The 14695-nt window shown below is 47.4% G+C and overlaps 1 protein-coding gene across 1 annotated transcript in view; it reads right to left on the minus strand.

Annotated features, from left to right (window-relative positions):
- The window catches only part of LOC140907438 (alpha-2-macroglobulin-like protein 1), a 68949-nt gene extending 54975 nt beyond the window's left edge, over nt 1–13974 (minus strand). The window contains exon 1 of the mRNA XM_073333433.1: nt 13958–13974. Coding sequence (XP_073189534.1) covers nt 13958–13974 — 17 coding nt within the window. The remainder of the gene's footprint in view (nt 1–13957) is intronic.
- Between the last annotated feature and the right edge of the window lie 721 nt (nt 13975–14695).

Raw genomic sequence — 14695 nt, forward strand, 5'->3', positions numbered from 1 at the left:
GGCCAGACACCAAACCAAACAAGCCAGTGATGAAAGGCAAGCATGGTCCAGAGGATAAGGCACTGGACTGGGACTCTGCAGACCTGTGTTGTATTCCAAGCTTTGCCACCGACCTGCTGTGTGACCTTGGACAAGTCTCTTCCCCTCGGTCAGTTTCTGTTTGCCCTCCCACCCTGTGCCTGTCTTGTCTGTTCAGATGGTAAGCTTTTTGGGGTAGGGATTGTCTCTTACTATAAGTTTGTGCAGGGCCTAGCACAATGCCCCCCACTGACTGGGGCCTTCTAGGCACTACTACTATAGTACAAATAAATAAAATAATAATTAAGAGCAGGGGTTTAGGTTTATTAGGAGCTAGGGGAAACTTCTGGGAAAGGGGGAGCCTATACAGGAAGGATGGGCTCCACTAAACGAAAATGGAACCAGATTGCTGGCATTTAAAAGTAAAAAGGTTGTTGAGCAGTTTTTAAACTAAGGGCTGGGGGGAAAGCCGACAGGTGCGGAGGAGCACATGGTTCGGACAGAGACATCCCTTAGGGGAGGATCTATTAATGGAGATTCTCTGTCCTAGTAAGGAGGAGAGGATGGAAGGTGATAAAATACGGGTAGGATCTGATGAGAAACAGTCAAATGAAAAAAAGACCCATTCAATTACATCGTGTAATGGCAGACAGCTACAAAGTGACAAGTTTTTAAAGTGCTTATATACAAATGCTAGAAGTCTAAATAATAAGATAGGTGAACTAGAGTGCCTCATATTAAATGAGGAGATTGATATAATAGGCATCACAGAAACTTGTTGGAATACTCAATGGGACACAGTAATACCAAGGTACAAAATATATCAGAAGGACAGAACAAGTCATGCTGGTAGGGGAGTGGCACTATATATGAAAGAAAACATAGAATCAAATGAAAAATCTTAAATGAACCAAACAGTACCATAGAAGCTCTATGGATAGTAATTCCATGCTCTAATAAGAAGAATAACAGTAGGGATATATTACCGATCACCTGACCAGGATGGTGATAGTGACTGTGAAATGCTCAGGGAGATTAGAGAGGCTATAAAAATAAAAAACTCAATAATAATGGGGGATTTCAACTAGAAACCGTAGAACGGGATGCAGAGATAAAGTTTCTTGGCACCTTAAATGACTGCTTCTTGGAGCAGCTAGTCCTGGAATCCACAATAGGAGAGGCAATTCTTCATTTAGTCCTAATTGGAGCACCAGATCTGGTCCAAGAAGTGATTATAGCTGGACCGCTTGGTAATAGTGACCATAATATAATTAAATTTAACATCCCTGTGGCGGGGAAAACACCACAGTGGCCCAACACCTTAGCATTTAATTTCAGAAAGGGGAACTACACAAAAATGAAGTTAGTTAATCAGAAATTAAAAGGTACAGTGCCAAAAGTGAAATCCCTGCAAGCTGCATGGAAACTTTTTAAAGACACCATAATATAGGCTCAACTTAAATGTATACCCCAAATTAAAAAATAACATAGTAAGAGAACAAAAAAGTGCCACCGTGGCTAAACAAAGTAAAAGAAGCAGTGAGAGGCAAAAAGGCATCCTTTAAAAAGTGGAAATTAAATCCTAGTAAGGAAAATAGAACGGAGCATAAACTCTGGCAAATGAAGTATAAAAATATAATTAGGAAGGCCAAAAAAGAATTTGAACAACAACAAAGACTCAAAAAGTAATAATTCTTTTAAGTACATCAGAAGCAGGAAGCCTGCTAAACAACCAGTGGGGCCACTAGATGATTGAGATGCTAAAGGAGAACTCAAGGACGATAAGGCCATTGCAGAGAAACTAAACTAATTCTTTGCATCGGTCTTCACGGCTGAGGATGTGAGGGAGATTCCCAAACCTGAGCCATTCTTTTTAGGTGACAAATCTAAGGAACTTTCCCAGATTGAGCTCTCATTAGAGGAGGTTTTGGAACAAATTAATAAACTAAACAGTAATAAGTCACCGGGACCAGAGAGTATTCACCCAAGAGATTCTGAAGGAACTCAAATGTGAAATTACAGAGCTACTAACTGTAGTTTGTAACCTATCATTTAAATCAGCTTCTGTACCAAATGACTGGAAGATAGCTAATGTGACACCAATTTTTAAAAAGGGCTCCCGAAGTGATCCCAGCGCTTACAGGCTGGAGAGCCTGCCTTCAGTACTGGGCAAACTGGTTGAAACATATAGTAAAGACAGGGCCGGCTCCAGGCACCAGTGAAGGAAGCAGGTGCCTGGGGCGGCCAATAGTAAGGGGCGGCACTCCGTCCGTCATCGGGGTGGCACGTCCGGTTCTTCGGCGGCAATTCGGCGACAAGCCCTGCAGTCCCTCTCTTCCTCTTCGGCGGCAGCTCAACCAGGCTTGGTTTTTTGGTTTTTTTCCCTTCGCCGCATGGGGCAGCAAAAAAGTTGGAGCCGGCCCTGAGTAAAGAACAAAATTGTCAGACACATAGATGAACATAATTTGTTGGGGAAGAGTCAACATGGTTTTTGTAAAGGGAAATCATGCATCGCATCGCCAGTCTCCTCGAATTCTTTGAGGGGGTCAACAAGCATGTAGACAAGGGGGATCCAAGGGAAATAGCGTACTTAGATTTTCAGAAAGCCTTTGACAGTGTCCCTCACGAAAGGCTCTTAAAGTAAGCTATCATGGGATAAGAGGGAAGGTGCTCTCATGGATCGGTAACTAGTCAAAAGGTAGAAAACAAAGAGTTGGAATAAATGGTCAGTTTTCAGAATGAAGAGAGGTAAATAGTGGTTTCCTCCATGGGCCTGCACTGGGCCGAGTCCTATTCAACATATTCATAATTGATCTGGAAAAAGGGGTAAACAGTGTGGTGGCAAAATTTGCAGATGATACGAAACTACTCAAGATAGTTTTCAGAGTAACAGCCGTGTTAGTCTGTATTCGCAAAAAGAAAAGGAGGACTTGTGGCACCTTAGAGACTAACCAATTTATTTGAGCATAAGCTTTCGTGAGCTACAGCTCACTTCATCGGATGCATACTGTGGAAACTGCAGAAGACATTATATACACAGAGACCATGAAACAATACCTCCTCCCATCCCACTCTCCTGCTGGTAATAGATTATCTAAAGTGATCACTCTCTTTACAACGTGTATGATAATCAAGGTGGGCCATTTCCAGCACAAATCCAGGTTCTCTCACCCCCCAACCCCCCTCCAAAAACCCCACACACAAACTCACTCTCCTGCTGGTAATAGCTTATCCAAAGTGACCACTCCCCTTACAATGTGTATGAAAATCAAGGTGGGCCATTTCCAGCACAAATCCAGGTTCTCACCCCCCCCACCCTCATACACACACAAACTCACTCTCCTGCTGGTAATAGCTCATCCAAAGTGACCACTCTCCCTACAAAAAGAAAAGGAGTACTTGTGGCACCTTAGAGACTAACCAATTTATTTGAGCGTGAGCTGAGCTGTAGCTCACGAAAGCTCATGCTCAAATAAATTGGTTAGTCTCTAAGGTGCCACAAGTACTCCTTTTCTTTTTGCGAATACAGACTAACATGGCTGTTACTCTGAAATCTCCCTACAATGTGCATGATAATCAAGGTGGGCCATTTCCAGCACAAATCCAGGTTTTCTCACCCCTCCCCTCCCCACAAACTCACTCTCCTGCTATCCAAACTGACCACTCTCCTTACAATGTGTATGATTATCAAGGTGGGCCATTTCCAGCATAAATCCAAGTTTAACCAGAACGTCTGGGGGGGGGGGGGTAGGAAAAAACAAGGGGAAATAGGCTACCTTGCATAATGACTTAGCCACTCCCAGTCTCTATTTAAGCCTAAATTAATAGTATCCAATTTGTAAATGAATTCCAATTCAGCAGTTTCTCGCTGGAGTCTGGATTTGAAGTTTTTTTGTTTTAAGATAGCGACCTTCATGTCTGTAATTGCGTGACCAGAGAGATTGAAGTGTTCTCCGACTGGTTTATGAATGTTATAATTCTTGACATCTGATTTGTGTCCATTTATTCTTTTACGTAGAGACTGTCCAGTTTGACCAATGTACATGGCAGAGGGGCATTGCTGACACATGATGGCATATATCACATTGGTAGATGTGCAGGTGAACGAGCCTCTGATAGTGTGGCTGATGTTATTAGGCCCTGTGATGGTGTCCCCTGAATAGATATGTGGGCACAGTTAGCAAGGGGCTTTGTTGCAAGGATAGGTTCCTGGGTTAGTGGTTCTGTTGTGTGGTATGTGGTTGTTGGTGAGTATTTGCTTCAGGTTACCAGCAGGAGAGTGAGTTTGTGTGTGGGGTTTTTGGAGGGGGGGTGGGGGGTGAGAAAACCTGGATTTGTGCTGGAAATGGCCCACCTTGATTATCATACACATTGTAAGGAGAGTGATCACTTTAGATAAGCTATTACCAGCAGGAGAGTGGGATGGGAGGTTCATGGTCTCTGTGTATATAATGTCTTCTGCAGTTTCCACAGTATGCATCCGATGAAGTGAGCTGTAGCTCACGAAAGCTTATGCTCAAATAAATTGGTTAGTCTCTAAGGTGCCACAAGTACTCCTTTTCTTCAAGATAGTTAAGTCCCAGGCAGACTGCGAAGAGCTACAAAAGAATCTCTCAGAACTGGGTGACTGGGTAACAAAATGGCAGATGAAATTCAATGTTGATATATGTAAAGTAATGTATATTGGAAAGCATAGTCCCAACTATACATATAAAATGATGGGGTCTAAATTAGCTGTTACCATTCAAGAAAGAGATTTTGGTGTCATTGTGGATAGTTCTCTGAAAACATCCACTCAACGTGCAGCAGCAGTCACAAAAGCAAACAATGTTGGGACTCATTAGGAAAGGGATAGATAATAAGACAGAAAATATCACGTTGCCTCTATATAAATCCATGGTACGCCCACATCTTGACTACTGTGTGTAGATGTGGTTGTCCCATCTGAAAAAAGATATACTGGAGTTGAAAAAGGTTCAGAAAAGGGCAACAAAAATTATTAGGGATATTGAACGGCTGCCATATGAGGAGATATTAAGAAGACTGGGAATTTTCAGCTTGGAAAAGAGATGACTAAGGGGGGATATGACAGAGGTCTATAAACTCATGACTGGTGAGGAGAAAGTAAATCAGAAAGTGTTATTTATTCCTTCTCATAACACAAGAACTAGGGGTCACCAAATGAAATTAATAGGCAGCAGGTTTAAACAAACAAAAGGAAGTATTTTTTTCATACAACACACAGTAAACTGGTGGAACTCCTTGCCAGAGGATGTTGTGAAGGCCAAGACTATAACATGATTCAATAAATAACTAGCTAAGTTCATGGAGGATAGGTCCATCAGTTGCTATTAGCCAAGATGGGCAGGGATGGTGTCCCTAGCCTCTATTTGCCAGAAGCTGGAAATGGGCGACAGGGGATGGATCATTTGATGATTATCTGTTCTGTTCATTCCCTCTGGGGCACCTAGCACTGATCACTGTCAGAAGACAGGATACTGGGCTAGTTAGACCTTTGATCTGACCCAGTATGGCCGTTCTTATGAAAGCTAATCACAGGTAGGGCCTTTCTCTCTGATAGAAACTATGCAGTGGCGATACCAGCTCAACTCTTCTACCCCTCCTCAGAGACAGTCTGCATCCAGGTCAGCAGAGGTCAAGGGGTCCCAGTCCAGGTGACTGTAACTCTACAAACCAAAACGGGAATCAGACACTGATCACACGCTCTGTCTACCAGCCCAGCTTCTTTGACTGCACCAGCTTCCAAGTGAGCAACAGAGAGACCATGTACTGGAGCTGCAAACACAGTAACATGGGGTTGGGAGAACACCTACTAAGTTCTCCTATTGCTGAAGCAGGTAGGCAAGGACTGTGTATGCAGATACCTCAGCCTTCCCCATGCACTCCTGCTTTTCAAGTACTGAGCCTCCCAGCTCCTCTTGACAGCTGTACAAATGCACATCAGTCCTGCACTGCAGTCCCCTGCTATTACAGTCCTGAGCTCCCGACCCACCACTGCCAACACCCCTTGATCCTGCTCTGAAGCACTGTAGTGGTGTAGTTTGTCCCTCCCCCCAGGTCGGAGGGAGACCACACCGCCTCACGAGGTCGCTGGGATCACTGCCTTGTATAAGGGAAATTAGAACACCAGGTGTTAGTATCCCACCCCAACAATCCTAATGGGGTGAAATCCCAAACAGTCTATAGACTCTGGCCCTCAGGCAGGGCAGAGTTAAGGAGCAGTCTAGGGGCTCAGGCCCTCAGGCAGGGAAGAGCACCACATAGTCCGGCATCATAGCTTTGGTGGACAGCAGATCAAGGCAGGCCTTTGGCCTTTTGTGGGGAGGCTGCCACCCCAAGGGTGGGGTTGGCAGCAGCAGCGTAGGGGGACCTGGGCCCCCCTGACTCCACCGGGTCCCAGCCCAGGGCCCAAACAGTGGAGGCGTGTTCTACCACTGGGTCAGCGGGGAATTTAGCCACAACGTGCTAACTTGGATTCAGACAGCAATGCAGCCAGACTAGAGTTGGCTGTCCCTGGGCTACTTCCTACTACCCCAGCATTTGGTACTCAGCTCCGTGGATGTCCTCTGCCTCCTCGGGGTAGGTAGGCAACAGCAGTCCCAGCAGCTCACCTGGGAACGCAGGCTCCTCTGGGGCAGGGTGTCCCTTGGCTCAGCAATGAGGTCAGCAGCGAGCAGGATGCATCTGTCTCCCTCACTGTCTCAGCCCCAACTGAGACGGAGGCTTCACCTTTTATACTGTCTGTTCTCCCAGCCCACTTCCAGTAGGAGGGGCGAGTCTGGTCTGGCTCCAGCCACAAGGGGCAGCCCCTCCAACTCTGGGTCGGAGGGATGCTACCTACAAGCACTTCCTTATTTTTCTTCTCTTCTTAATAAAAGACTTTGTAAATGTAAGCAGGGGAATAGTCCCGCTCTTGTGGAGAACTTTCCTGGTTTCTGCACTACCTCGGTGAAGTGGACTAGCGAAAGGATCTGAGTCCTTGCTCCCACTTCCTTTACCCAGTGTCCTCCCTGCCCTTGAGGACTCCCCTTCCACTCTCCTGTCTGGCAGAGTCCTCGTAACCCCAACAAGGCTGGGCCCAGGATTCCTGGGGGGCTCAACCCCCAACCCTGCTGTGGTCACCTAGGACAGGGACTAGGGTGTCCCCACTCCAGGGTACTCTCTCTGCACTGGGCACTTCTCTGACCCACTGACCATTACACACAAGTTAAAGCAAATGCAAGTTATTTAATCAACAATTAATTTTAAAAAGAATAAGGGAAAATGGGAAAGGTGAAAGGAAACACATCAACCCGCTCTGTGGCAGGGAACATCACAAACAGCGTCTCTGGAATGTCAGGACAGTTCAGTCTGTTCCTTGTAAGTCCCAGGCCTTCTTCTCAGGCCCTGGCTGTGCTGCAGGGATGCTGTGGGTTGGACACTTGCTCTGGTGGTGGCCACACGCTCTCAGGCTCTAAGCGGTAGGACCCTTCTTCCCAGTGTCGCTCCCGCCCTGTCAGGGTTATGATCCAAGCATGGCCTGCAGAGCCTCTTGGCTGAGGCGTCTCCCTGTGCTGGGCCGCCAGGGACCCCCTCGCTCTCCCCAGCTGCTCACTGCACCCAGCTCCGGATTGCTCCAGCCCCAGCAGCACCACTCTGTCTCTGCTGCTCTGCCTCCAGCTCCCTGGGCTGCTTCCCTGGCCCCTCTGCCTCTGGTTGCTGCAGCTCTGCTCCCAGGACAGGTCTGCTCTGCAGGCTGCTTCTGTGACTCTGCTCCCAGCACTGACCTGCTTCGTGGGCTGCTTTTCTGGCCCCTCTGGCTCCGGTTGCTGCAGCTCTGCTCCCAGGACAGGTCTGCTCTCTCTGGGCTGTGCCTCTGGCTTTGGGGCTGCAGCTCTGCTCCCAGGACAGGGTCTGCTCTCTCTGGCCTGCTTTTCTGGTCCCTCTGGGTCTGGCACAGTTCCGTTCCCCAGCTCAGCTCAGGCCCCTGCTTTCTCCTTAGCTTGGCCCAACTCTGTCTGACCCAGGCAAATCCAGCTCACACGGAGGTTGGGACCTCCCTGGCCTCCTGATTAGCCTGCCCGCCCTGTCATTCAGGCTGACCTGGAGCATTGGCCTCTCCCCATTGTTCCTGGGGGCTGTCAGTCTCAGGGTCCTGATTCCCCATCGACCCTTCCCCCTTTTTAGTACTGGGAGCTAGCCAACCAAAACACCCCCACTGAATGTTAGTGTTGCCAGCACCCAGTGCCGACAGGCTAAACAACAGCTGGAGTTGGTTCGCTGCCCCGTGTGCTACACCCAATAATTACAACAGGGTGGAGAAGCAGAAAAGTTTATTTGCAGCTGCAAAAAGGTACAGGGAGAATAAAATCTCAAATCCTGCACACAGAGCAGCAAGTCACACAGGCTTTTATACATTTTTTTTTAGCATACTTATTTAATTGCAAGCTGCCCTAAGTATCCATATAGCCAGCCAGTCCAGTTCCCAGCTAGTGCCCTTGTGCTCTGTATTATTTCTTAAACCATACATAAAGCTGCTTTATTCAGCATTGTTCTTCCATATCTGCCCTGTTTGGCCTTGCTTAGTTTCAGGCAGTCTGACTCTGCAACATATTGTTGCAGATCCTCAGTATAACTGCTGCGAGTGCCTCCAGGCGGGGGGCCAAGGACACTTGGGCCAAGTATGCAGAGCTGCTGCGAGTGCCTCCAGGCGGGAGGGGGGGCCAAGGACACTTGGGCCTAGTGCAAGGGGGCTTCATTGACACTCGTGGTCTTCCATCCCCTCGAGTTACCTAGTGGCCATGCCCCAGTGTCCCCAACAACTCCCTTTTTTGAGATGAAGTGAGCTGTAGCTCACGAAAGCTTATGCTCAAATAAATTGGTTAGTCTCTAAGGTGCCACAAGTCCTCCTTTTCTTTTTGCGGATACAGACTAACACGGCTGTTACTCTGAAACTTAACAAACTTGGCTCTGAGTTTTTTTACTTGGGCTATTTATTTTTTTATAATAGGACTTTGCATAAGCACTTTGTGATAGCCCTGAAGAGAATGACTTATTAACTTTTGCAAAAGAGCCCTGACACATGATACTGCAGAGCATAATACCAGTAATACAAGCAATACAGGAAAAAGAAGTTTTAATAACAGGCTAAATAAACCACCAAGCCAAGACGACAAACTCCAGCCTGAAAACAAGGTTTGCAACCAATCGCTCTCTGGGGCAGTATAGGCAACCTGTGCTTCGGCTTGGGCATGGGCCTTAGCCTGTACCACTTTTTTATAGATTTTATAACTGCTATTATTTATATATATACAATATTGGGGCCCGACGAGGGCACAAACCCCTCCTTGGGATGCCAAGAGATAGTCCAAAGCCAGCCTGTTTTGGAGGGAAAACATCCTGAGCTGCTGTACCTCTTTATTTAATGTTTTTATTGCTTATTTTAAATTACTAACAGAGTTTTTTAACTTTAAGGCAATTTTTTTAAGTATCATTTGCAGCCTTACAGCACAGAGGCCTATGCATGCCATGGCTGGCCCGGTAAACAGTGGCACTATTCCCAGTACAGAGCACCCTACAAGCTTCTCGGTTGTGAGGGAGTTTTTTATATTGCCCTCCAATGCTGTAGTCAGTCGCCGCAGGGTCTTTTCTCGTGACTCAACAGAGGTGTCTCGGGCATTTCTAATCTTTCCTTTGGGCAGTGTGGCAGTTATTGACAGATGAGGAACTCCATGAGCTATATAACAGCTACCTGTCCAGTTGGCTGGCAGCACCTTGTAAGCCTTTTGGCCACATACAAAATAGTGACCCTGTAGGGCCCAGTAAGGACTGTTTCTTAAGGGGATTCCTGGGATATTTAAGGCTGCTTTTTTAAACAGTTCATATGCCTCTAAGGGGGCATTTTATTTTCCTGATTGGGTACAAGTGGGGGTGTTTCTAATTGTGCCGTTTAAATTACACTCACCATAGGGACCACTAGAAACCCACCATTGGCTTGCTACATTGGAGATATTAACTGGACGCCAAGTTATATTTTCAAACCCTTTTTTTGTGGTAGGAGTATTTGCAAGACTTTCCCTAAAAGGGGAGGAACCATTACACCCATGCTGTTGGCCTCCCCTTTTGGTCTTTATTTAATATTTATTAGCCTATTGTGTAATAACACAGGAGCTTTTTCCCACAGGACGCCCATAGTGATTAGATTGGTTTCGGGTAAAACATAATACTCCCTCAGTGAGTACTGCAACTGAATACTCCTGGTCCTGATAGGTGGCTTGCTGTAAAGAGGTCTTATTTCAGAACGGCGAGTCTGTTTTGTTTTTTTTTTGCTTTTTGGTGGTGGCTAATTCTGCTAGGGTCAGGGGCAGCATGTCAAGGGGCATTCCCGTTTTGGGGGACAGTGGAGTTGGAGCACATACCCAGCAATCAGTCTGGTTTGTTAAAGTAGCAACATGGTGCGCAAGCAAAACAAAGGAGTTATGCTCCCGATATGCACAGTTTGGAAATACCAATACAGAGAACAACAATGTTACCCAATTAATTATTACCAGAGTTTTTTTAACCCAGGGTCTTTAGTTTAGCGTTAAGGTGCCCACTATTTGTGTTTTTTAAATAGTAGCTTTAGCCCAAGATCGTCACTAGATGAGGAGTCAGCAGCTTGGACGGTCCACTGTTCTGCTGACGAGGGGGCGGGTACTGCCTTCAGACAAGAGTGATGGATTCAGTTCTTGTGTTCCTTGATTTTTGCCGCTGTATGGGAGATTAGCAGGACGGTATAGGGTCCTTTCCACTTTTTTTTTGGAGAGGCTTGTTTTTCCAGGTATGAACAAGCACAGAGTCACCGGGCTGTAAGGAGTGGACGGGAGAGTCCAAGGGGAGAGGCTGGGAATCCTTGGTATACCTGTGAAGAGACAAGAGAACAGCAGACAGGGAACACATATACTGTGATAAAAAAACATTACACAACTTTTATTCCCCTGACAGAACTGGGGTGCCATTCATAGGCCATGCCCTTTCAAACATAATTTTAAAGGGACTAAGCCCTAATCTACCCTTAGGGAGAACGTGGATACGGAGTAGGACGAGGGGCAAAGCATCAGGCCATCACAGTGAGACTTCTTGGCACATTTTTGAGAGATGCCGTTTAAGGGTCTGATTGGTACGCTTCTCTACCCCACTGGCTTGTGGTCTCCAGGGTGTATGGAGTTTCCAGGGGATCTGTAAGGCATGTGAGATGCTTTGAATGATTTTTGACGTAAAATGTGTCCCCTTGTCAGATTCCATCCACAGGGGGAGTCCAAAGTGAGGAATGATCTCCTTAACAAACTTGAGGGCCACTGTTCTGGCAGTGCAATTACGGTATGGGAAGGCTTCTGGCCATCCGCTGAACCGATCCACTATGACAAGAAGATATTTGAACCCTTGGGTCCGAGGAAACTCAGTAAAGTCTATTTGCCACACTTGTCCGGGGCCTGGAGTGGGTTCTAGGGCAGCTGGTGGCATAGGATGTCCCGGTTGGGGGTTATTCTTTTGGCAGACTAAGCAGTCCGCTTGTAACTGGGCAGCCAGGGGTCAGAGTCCGGAAGTGATAAAGTATTTTCCCATTAGCTGGATAAGTGCTTCCCTGCCAGCATGAGTGGTTTGATGTAGTTTCTGCAGCACTGGCCGGATCAGGCCCTTTGGTAAGAGGACCTTCCCTTCCGGGGAATGGAGCCATCCCTCCTTTTCCCGGAGACTGAGTTTGTCAGTTATCTGTCTCTCCTCCCCAGAGTACTGAGGGGTTGGAAGCTCCCCTACTGATGGGATAAGGGCATGCATATGGGCGTTCTCAGTCTGAGGGGATGGCAGGGTGGCAGCATGCTTAGCCTCTCTATCTGTCCGGGCGTTACCTTTGGCCACATTTTGATCCTCCCTTTGATGGGCTTTACAGTGAACCACCGCCACTCCCAAGGGAAGTTGTATGGCATCTAGGAGCCAGAGGATTTGGGGCTCATAGTTGACTGGAGAGCCTTGGGCTGTCAGCATTCCCCTTTGCTTCCATAGGCCAGCATGAGCATGCAGCGCACCAAAACCATACTTTGAATTAGTAAAAACGTTGACCCGCTTTCCTTTTGGCAGTTCAAGTGCACGGGTCAGGGCTATTAGTTCGGCAAGCTGGGCAGAGATCCCAGCAGGCAAACCTTCAGCTTCCACAGTGTCATGGAGGGTCACAACAGCATAACCCGCCCTCCTTTGCCCATCTATTACAGTACTGCTACCATCAGTGTACCACTCATAATCTGCATTTGGGAGGGGTACATCCTTTAAATCCGGACGGCTGGAGTACTGGGCATCTATGATTTTTAAACAGTCATGTTTTTGTTCCTCTGTTTCTGGCAAGAGAGTGGCTGGGTTAAGGGAGGGGCAAGGCTGTAAGGTGACTTCAGAGTTCTCTAACAGCTTAGCCTGGTACCGAGCAATCCGAGCCTGGGTGAGCCAAAGCCCTCCCTTTGCATCCAATAAGACTCGGACTATATGGGGAGTATAGATTTGCATAACCCCTCCCAATGTTAGCTTCTCGGCTTCCTCAAGCACTAGGGCAGTAGCTGCGACCGCCTGTAAACATGCCGGCCAACCCTTTGCAACCTGATCCAGTTGCTTAGAAAAATAAGCCACTGGACGTCTCCATGCTCCTAACAGCTGTGTAAGCACTCCTAGGGCCACCCCCTTCATTCATGTACATACAACTGAAACAGCGTAGAGAGATCCGGCAGGCCCAGAGCCGGGGCTTCCATTAATTTTTTTTTTTAGGATTTTAAATGCCCTGTCAGCCTCTGGGGTCCAATAGAAGGGGTCATGATCTGCTCCTTTTACACAGTCGTACAGGGGTTTAGCCCACAGTTCAAACTCTGGGATCCATATCCTGCAAAAGCCTGCCATACCCAGAAATGCCCTGAGCCGCTTACAATTACTTGGGGTGGGAACTTGACAGACAACTTTCTTTTTTTTTTTTTTTTTTTTGCTTGAACGCTGACGCTCCCCTTGCCTTAGCTGTAACCTGATCCCTCTCCACCTCAGACAACAGGGTTCTCAGGAGGATATTACAGTCGTCTCAATCCGGCTTGTGACTACTGAGGCACCCCTCAAAGACTGAAATAAACCGACTTGGGTTCGTTGAGAATTCCCCAGCCTGTGTTTTAAAAGCTACTAAGTCTATTGGATTGAATGGCACATGGGTGTAAACTTGCATAGTGGTAGCCTGACGTCCATCTGTCTCTGGGCAAGCCACAACAGTCTTGGTAATCAAAGGATGGAGTCCCACCGAGGGGGCAATCTCTGTAACCCAAGGCATCCTACCCTTATAAGGTGGGGGCCGAAGGGGACACGAGCTCTGCCATTACAGAGGGGGTGGGGGTCTGGGGACTAACAGCTACTACCGAACCAGTCGGAGTCAAATTACAACTCTGCAGAATTACAGCTCTATTCTATTTTTTAAAGCTATAAATGCTTGTGCATACAAATGTTAATTCCATTTACCCATTTACTGACAAAACAAAACTAATTGGAGGATCATGTTGTAATTAATTGACCCTCCCTGTGGCCACCATTCCTGGTCCTCTACTTGATATTGAGGCCAGTCAACTGTACAGAATTGTTTTAATTGGCTCTTAGTTATCGAATTCGCACCAAATACCTTCCAGTTTGCTAGAATGCATTCTAGGGGCGTACACTGTGCCCTAACCCCCGAGCTCTGTCCCTGTCCCATACCTACAGGTAACTCTGGGCGTCCCCAGGTTCCAACAGAGCATACAATCCGGATTTCAAAAGGTTCCTACCTTATCCAAGGGACCGGTTCTTCACCGTCGTCCACAACTGCTTCTCCACTATATGAGTGCGTTGCACCGTTGTGCCCTCCAGGGTCGATCAAATTGCGTCTCCTCCGAGGCCCCGATGAACTCACCGGCGCGCCCTGGGCATCGGTTCTAGCCGCAATCCTTGAACTCCAGGAGGGGTCCGGGCAAGGCTAAATTGCAGCCTTGTGGCCCACCCAGGGACGCCAAAGCTGTTGCTGGCACCCAGTGCCGAGAGGCTAAACAACAGCAGGGGTTGGTTCACTACCCGGTGTGCTACACCCAATAATTACAACAGGGTGGAGAAGCAGAAAAGTTTATTTGCAGCTGCAAAAAGGTACAGGGAGAATAAAATCTCAAATCCTGCACACAGAGCAGCAAGTCACACAGGCTTTTATACATTTTTTTTTTAGCATACTTATTTAATTGCAAGCTGCCCTAAGTATCCATATAGCCAGCCAATCCAGTTCCCAGCTAGTGCCCTTGTGCTCTGTATTATTTCTTAAATCATACATAAAGCTGCTGTATTCAGCATTGTTCTTCCATATCTGCCCTGTTTGGCCTTGCTTAGTTTCAGGCAGTCTGACTCTGCAACATATTGTTGCAGATCCTCAGCATAACTGCTGCGAGTGCCTCCAGGCGGGGGGCCAAGGACACTTGGGCCTAGTACGCAGAGCTGCTGCGAGTGCCTCCAGGCGGGAGGGAGGGCCAAGGACACTTGGGCCTAATGCGAGGGGGCTTCATCGACACTCGTGGTCTTCCATCCCCTCGAGTTACCTAGTGGCCATGCCCCAGTGTCCCGAACATTAGTAAGGGGGCAACAGTCCCCTTACATAAAGAGTGTTGAG

The sequence above is a fragment of the Lepidochelys kempii genome, chromosome 1 (genome assembly GCF_965140265.1).
Source record: "Lepidochelys kempii isolate rLepKem1 chromosome 1, rLepKem1.hap2, whole genome shotgun sequence".
NCBI lineage: Eukaryota > Metazoa > Chordata > Testudines > Cheloniidae > Lepidochelys > Lepidochelys kempii.